Below are 8,393 nucleotides of genomic sequence, written 5' to 3' on the forward strand. Positions count from 1 at the left end.
AGGGATTGATCCTGCTGTTCACCCCCAGGGTCACTCTGACTGAACCCGCTCCTCAGGGATTGATCCTCTGTTCACCCCCAGGGTCACTCTGACTGACCCCGCTCCCCAGGGATTGATCCTGCTACTGCTGTCCATTCTTAGACTGATCTATTTCCTCTACCCTTTTTACTTTGGTTGGTATGAAGACATAGCAAGTAAGTAGTAATGCTAAGAGAATGGTTATTATTTATTGCAAGGGGAGTTGAATGCAAGCTTAGGGAAGTTATGCTTCAGTTATAAGTAAGTCCACTGGTAAGTCCAATCCTGAAGTATTGTGTTCAGTATTAGTCACTGTACTTAGCGAAGGATATAAATGCATTGGAAGCTCTGCAGGAAAGATTTATGTGAAATACCTTTGAATGAGTGGGTCGTCTCATTATGAAAGGTTGGATGATCTAGATTCATATTTGCTGACATTTAGAAGAGTCAGAGGTGACTCATTTGAAACAAAAATGATCCTGGGCTGTCTTGATAAAGTAGATTAGGAAAAGCTTTTTCTTTTAATGGGAGAATCTAGAACTAGGGGAGGGTCACAGTTTAAAAATGAGAGGTAACCCATTTAAGATATTTGTTTGAATGTGTTTAAGGTAGAGGTGGACAGGTTTTTAAAAAGCAACTGGGTGAAAGATAATCAGGGAGGGGTAGTGGAATTGGGTTTCAATCAGATCAGCCATGTTCTTGTTAAATGGCAGAGCAGGCTTGTGGGCCGAATGGCTTACTCCTGCTCCTAACAAGGATGATCTTATGACCTGGAAGGTGCTGCTGATAAGAACAGTGGAAGCAGAGAGGCTCAAAGATTTCAAAAGGAAATTGAGTGGGGCACTTGAGTGAACTAAACTGGCAAAGCTGCTGGAATAGAATGGGGACATCTTTGCCTCCATAAACAAAAAAAACCTTCTTGGTATCTCTCCTGTCTTTTGTTTTTAGTTTCTGTCTCACAATTTATGCATTTCTGTGTTACCCACTGATCTACTCTCAGTCACTCACTTTTGTTCTCCCTTAATGAGGGACATACAGCACAGCAACAGGCCCTTCGGCCCACCATGTCTGTGGTGACCATGATGCCATTCTAAACTAATCCCATCTGCCTGCATATGGCCCATATCTGTCTATTCTCTGCCTGTTCATGTGTCTGTTTAAATGCTTCTTAAACTTTCTGCTATCATATCTGTCTGTATCACCTCCCTTGGCAGCACATTCTAGGCACCTACTACCCTCTGTGTGAAAACCTGCCTCGTATATGTCCTTTAAACTCTCCCCCTCTCACCTTAAACATACGCTCCCTACTATTTGACATTTTACATCCTGGGAAAAAAATTCTTACCATCCACCCTCTGCATGCCTCTCATAATTTTACACACTTCCATCAGGTCACCCCTCAGCATCCAACGCTCTTGTGACAATAATCCATAATGTATTATATCATTTGTCTATTGGCATTGGATAACTCCCCCATCCCACCATTACTCCCCAGTACCAGCCCCCAGTAGAATTGAGGGCCCACCTTGAGCACATGGCCAGTAACAATTCTATACATTTCCAGCTTATGAGAGGTAACTACAGGCTTGTCTAATTCACAATCCTCATATCCCCAGAATAAATTACACTTTATTTTGAATGGTTCAAACATTGGGAGACAAAAAGTTAATACTGATTATTCGTTAGAATGGGATGAGAGAGGTTACGCAGATGATTTTTAAAAAAATATAAAATTATGCCTCTATTAAAATGCTGTAAAATGGCCACAAACAGGTTCAAAGGCAAAACCACCTATTGATATGCTAGTTGTTTTTAAACAGATGCTTAATTGTGTATTCTATAAACATCATAGACGACGTTAAAAGGTGAAGGAAATATATCTGACTGTTATACAATAACACGAGGCGTGTGCCTTCAGGTCAGTGAAATGGATTGCAGGTGTGAATTAAATCAGTTTCCTCCGATCAGTGAGGATTCCGAAATGCTGACGAAAGTCACAGATGTTGCTGTCATTTACCGAAACTATTAACTTCTGGTGGATTAGAACCGTAGCCTCACCCGCCAGCCCACCCACCCCATCCCCCACCTCCACATTCAACCATCTCCATCCCCACCTCCAGTTACCCCTGCACATTGATTGGCCACAGGGTTAAGAATTGACAATCATTCTTTCATGGGATGTAGGAGTTGCTATCTGGAATCATAGAATCCCTACAGTGTGGAAGCAGGCCACTCAGCCCATCAAGTCCACGTTGACCCTCTGAAGTGCATCATACCCAGAACACATCCATAACACATGCTGCTTCTTAAAAGAATTTTAATAAATTAGTTAAACCAGGTTTCTCTTTCACAAAGCCATATTGACTCCGCCTGATCATCTTGAATTTTTCTAAGTAACATGCTATAACATCTTTAATAATAAATTCTGACATTTTCCATATGACAGATGGTAAGTTAATTGATCTGTAATTTCCCGCTTTCTATCTCCAACACTTTTTGAAAGAAAAAGTTACATTCGCTATTTTCCAAGTTAATGGAACCTTCTAAGTAATTTTGGAAAATTAAAACTGACACTTCAATTATCTCATTACTTCTAAGACCTGAGGATGAAGTCCATTGGGACCTGGGGACTAGTCAGCCTGTAACTCCAACAATTTGCTCAGTACCTCTTCCCCGTTGATTATAATTTTCTTGAGCTCCTCCCTCCCTTCCACTGCCTGATTTATAGTTATCTGGGAGTCACAGAGTAATACAGCATAGAAGAGGCCCTTCAGCCCATCGAGTCTGTGCTGCTCTATTTACACTAAATCCCACTTTCCAGCCCTTGGCCCATAGCCTTGAATGTTATGGCATTACAAGTGCCCATCCATGTGCCTGTTAAAGACTGTAAGATTTACGACCTCAACTAGCCTCCCAAATAGTGTATCCTAGATTCCCACCACCCACTGGGTGAAAAATATTTTTCTCAAATCCCTCTAAACCTCCTGCTCTTCACCTTAACATTATGTCCCCTCAATATTGACTCTTCAACTAAAGGGAACAGCTGCTTTCTATCCACCCAGGCCATGTCCCTCTCAACCTTAGAAGCCTCTATCAGGTCAACATTTAGGGGGAGACAATGGCCTAGTGGTATTAATCCAGGAAACCCAGCTAAACTTCTGTGAAGCCGTGTCCAAATCCTATCATAGCAGGTGGTCGGATTCGAATTCACTTTTAAAAAAATCTTGAATTAAGAATCTATTGATGAACATGAAACCATTGGTGATTGTCGGAAAAAACCCATCTGGCTTACTAGAGTCATAGAGTAATACAGCATGGAAATAGACCCTTCAGCCCAAACTGGTCCATGCTGACCCTGGTGCCCACTCAGCTAGTTCCAACTGCCCGCATTTGGTCCATATCCCTCTAAACCTTTCCCATCCATGTACCTATCTAAATGTTTTTTAAATGTTGCTATTGTACCTGCCTCAACCACTTTCTCTGGCAGCCCATTCCAAATACGCACCACTCTCTGTGTGAATAAGTTGCCCCTCAGGTCCTTCTTAAATCTTTCCCCTCTCACCTTAAACCTATGCCCTCTAGTTTACAATTCCGCATCCGTGGGAAAAAGGCTATATGCATTCATTCTACCTATGCCCCTCATGATTTTATACACCTCAAATACTGGTGTCCTTCAGGGAAGGAAATCTGCCATCTTTACCTGGTCTGGCCTACATGTGACTCCAGACCCACAGCAATGTGGTTGACCCTCAACTGCCCTCTGAAATTGCTTAGTAAGTCACTCAGTTTAAGGATAGTTAGGGATGGGCATAAATACTGGCAATGCCCTTGCCCCACAAGTGAGTAAGACAGAAAACCTTCTCTGTTCCAAAGAAAATAATGTGAGCTTATCCAGCCTTTCTTCAGAGCTAAGGTCTTCCATCCCAGGCAACATCCTAGTGAATCTCTTCTGCACCCACATCCTTCCAATAGTGTGGTGACTGGAACAATACACAGTACTCCAGCTCACCAAAGCCCTGTACAGCTCCAACATAAGCTCTAAGGAAGGGTCACTGGCCCTGCAATGTTAACTCCACAGATGCTACCAGACCTGTTGAGTTTTTCCAGCGATTCTATTTATGTTTCTGATTTTTTTCCCCCAACATAAGCTCCCTGCTTTTATAAACTGTGTTATGACTGATAAAGTGATGTGCCTTCTTAACTACCCTAATGTCCTCAGGAATCTGTGGACAAGTACCAAGATCATAGAATCCCTACAGGGTGGAAGCACACCATTCGCCCCATCGAGTCCACACTGACCTTCCGAAGAGCATCCAACCCAGACCCACTCCTCTACCCTATCTCTGTCATGCTGCATTGCCCATTGGCCAATCCACCTAGCTTGCACATCCCTGGACACAACAGGCGATTAAGCATGGCCAATTTTGCATATCTTTGGACTATGGGAGGAAGCCAGAGCAGACGGAGGAAACCCACACAGACACAGGGAGAACATGCAAACTCTGCACAGTTGCCTGAGGGTGGAATCGAACCCGGGTCCCTGGTGCTGTGAGGCAGCAGTGCTAACCACTGAGCCACCGTTCCTGTTTTGGTTACTAAAGCGAACAACCTCACATGATGCCGCATCTATACAAGGTACGAATGGAAATAAGAGAAAGAGATTACCAGTCGGAAGGATCGCAGCACAGACAGACCATCCACTCTGGCTAGGCCCAGCTCAACCAAGCTCAGGCAAACAATGATGCTGTCAAATATGTTCCAACCCTGCTGAAAGTAGTAGTAAGGATCCAAGGCAAGGATTTTTAAGACCATCTCAGCTGTGAAAATGGCAGTGAAGACCTGTTGGAGATAGGAGGTTGTTTCAGAGCAGTGACTTACAACAGAAGAGATCCCACTCAAACTCCATCACATCCCACCCCACCCTCCATCACTGCCTGTCACCCTCATGCCCCCTGCCTCCTGGGGATGAAGCCCACCAAGCCTGACTGGAGCACAATCCTTAGATGCCAAACAGTAGATATCCAAGTGAGGCAGCACGCCGCTGCTGAGCACTCCCAGCTCCCCAGAAACCTCTCTGCCTTTGTTTCTCAAACGGAATGAGCCTCACTCAGTCTCCTTTCTACAGACAGCAATTATCTCCGAGGAACTAGAAAGAAACTCAAAGCTGAGCAGTTGGACTAAATATTTACAACTCAAGCTGTGAACCTCCTGCCAATCAACACATTTACAAAGCAGGAAAAAATTAACTCCCTCACATCTCCCCAGTCCTTCACACTGAACAGGGTAGGAAAGGAACATACAGACACACAGAGAATCACACATACACACAGACACACACACACACACACACACACATAGATATACACAGACATAGATACACACATGCACAGACACATATACATGCACATATAGACACACACAGACACAGACACACACACACACACAGACAGACAACACACACAGAGACACCCACACAGGAACACAGATACACACGCACAGACACATACACACATACACAAACACACACACAGACATACGCACAGATACACACACACACATACACAGTCACACGTACACAAACACACATACACAGCCACACGCACATACACACACAGACACACCTGCACAAACACACACACACACAAACATACACACTCATATACACACTCACACACACACACACACACACACACAGACATCGTACCTGCTCCAGTTTTATTACCGGGGAGCCAATCTCCTGCCTTTTCCCCCCTATCCCTGCACATCATTTCTATCCAAATAATCATCCAATGACCCTCTGCAATGCCTCATTTGAACCTGTCTCCAGTTGTTTCCAGGCAATGCATTCCATACCCTAACTACTCAATGAGTGAAAAAGGTTTTTCTCACATCTCACTTACTTTGTTTGCAAGTCACTTTAAATCCATGCTATCTTGTTCTTGCTTCTTTTACGAGCAGAAACAGCTTTGCTCTATCTACTAGGGGAGGCAATGGCCTAGTGGCATTATTGCTGGATTGTTAAACCCAGAGACCCACATAATGTTCTGGGGACCTGGGTTCAAATCCCACCATGGCAGATGGTGGAATTTGAATTCAGTAAGATATCTGTAATTATGAATCTAACAATGACCATGAATCCATTGTTGATTGTCGGAAAAATCCATCTGGTTCACTAATCCCCTTTAGGGAAGGAAACTGCCATCGTTACCTGGTCTGGCCTACATGTGACTCCAGACCCACAGCAATGTGGTTGACTCTGAATTGCCCTCTGGGCAATTAGGAATGGGCAATAAATGTTGCCTGGCCAGTGATGCCCTTATCATGTTAATGAAAAAAAAATTCTGTCCAGCCACCTCATGATTTTGAAAAGCTCTATCAAATATCCTCTCAGCCTGCTTCTATCCAGGGAAAATGCTCCTAACTTCTTCGATTTATCCTCACGATCAAGGGGATTGACATGGGGTAAGGGAGAGTGGAAGCTAAGAGACACTGTAATCCTTGCTACCAACTTCCTCATCCTAACCCCCAGCACACCACTACACGAAAGCCCTTTCTAACAGCACATAGTGTTGGAGATGGTATATCAGCATGAATAGAGAATTGGCTCATTGGCAGGAAACAGCAAGTGAGGTTCCTTTTCCTGGGCAACCCATGACCAGTGGCATCAGTGCTGGGACCACTTCTGAAGAAGGGTGCAGACCAGAAACGTCAGCTTTCCTGCTCCTCTGATGCTGCTTGGCCTGCTGTGTTCATCCAGCTCTACACCTTGTTGTCTCACAACTGTTTACAATATTTATTAATGACTTGGAGGAAGGAAGTGAATGTATTATAGCCAAATTTGCAGATCACACTAAAAAGGTGGAAAGGCAGATTGTGAGAGGGATAGAAATAGTTTACCAAGAGATATTGACAGCTTAAATAAACAGGCAAAAGTCTTTCAAATAGAACATAACGTAGGAAAATGCGAATTTGTTCAATTTGGAAGGGAGAACAAAAAAGAACAGATTATTGTTTAATTGGAGAAAAGCTGCAGAAAGCTGCTACACAAAGGGATTGAGTGGGTAACTTGTGCACGAAACACAGAAACGGGGCAGCAGGTAATCAGGAAGGCTAATGAATGATGGGCCTTACTTCAAGTGGGTTGGAGTGTAAGAGTGAGGAAGTTTTACTGCAACTGTACAAGGTGCTGGTGAAATCTTATCTGGAGGACTGTGAGCAGTTTTGGTCCCTTTATTTGAGGAAAGATTTCATTTCCATTGGAGGCAGTTCAGTGAAGGTTCACGAGGATGATCTCTGGTATGGAGGGATTGTCTTTTGAGCAAAGGCCAAACAGGTTAGGACTCTACTCACTGGAGTTTAGAAAAATGAGGGGTGATCACATTGAAACATAAGAGGATTCTCAAGGGGCTTGACAGAGTAAATGCTGAGAGAATGTTTCCCCTCATGTGAGAGTCAAGGGCCAGAAAGCATACTCTCAGAATAAAGAGGCGCCAATTTAAGACTGATTTGAGGAGGAATTTCTTCTCTTAGAGGGTTGTGAGTCTTTGGAACTCCTTGACACAGAGAGCTGTAGGGGTGGAATTCTTGTGTATATTTAAGGCTGAGTTAGATTCTGAGTTAGAGTTATGGGGAAAGGGGAGGAAAGTGAACATGAGGAATGTCGGATCCGCCATGATCCTATTGAATTGCGGAGCAGGCTCGAGGGGCTGAACTACCTACTCCAGTTCCTTTTTCTTACGGAATGGGGTTTTTTAGCACCTGGATTTGTCCTGCATCCTGGAGGTCCAGACGTTGCTGTACCTGCAACAACCAGGGCCTCCTAAGGAAGGTGACCTCATTCACCCACTGCCAGCTCTGGGTGGCTGGCAGCGCCAGCTCTGGGGGACTTTGGATCTCAGGGTCCTCAGTTGGCAGGGAGGCCCACTGGTGTCCACTTACGTGCCAATGGGGCTAAACTACCAGCGGGTGAGCTTCTGAAAGTGAGTGTGAGTGTCTCGGTACTTTAGCAGGCAGCTCATAGGACACCTGTCAAACTCAGAACGTACACCCACCCACCCACACACACACACACACACAGACACACAGACACACACACACACACTCACACACACAGACACACAAATACACACAGACACAGACACACACAGACACACACACACAGACACACAGATACACACAGACACAGACACGCACAGACACAGACCACACACACACACACACACATACACAGACACACACACACACACACACACATACACAGACACACACACACACACACACACAGACACACAGATTCACACAGACACAGACACACACACACACACACACAGACACACACACACGCAAACACACACAGACACAGACACACACACACA

General features: G+C 44.5%; 1 protein-coding gene across 1 annotated transcript in view; it reads right to left on the reverse strand.

Moving 5' to 3' along the window:
• Positions 1-8,393, reverse strand: part of LOC109921859 (sodium channel protein type 4 subunit alpha-like) — a 1,322,739-nt gene that overhangs the window by 1,201,102 nt on the left and 113,244 nt on the right. The window contains 1 exon segment of the mRNA XM_048618339.1: positions 4,684-4,857. Coding sequence (XP_048474296.1) covers positions 4,684-4,857 — 174 coding nt within the window.

The sequence above is a fragment of the Rhincodon typus genome, chromosome 2 (assembly GCF_021869965.1).
Source record: "Rhincodon typus isolate 14 chromosome 2, sRhiTyp1.1, whole genome shotgun sequence".
Taxonomy (NCBI): domain Eukaryota; kingdom Metazoa; phylum Chordata; class Chondrichthyes; order Orectolobiformes; family Rhincodontidae; genus Rhincodon; species Rhincodon typus.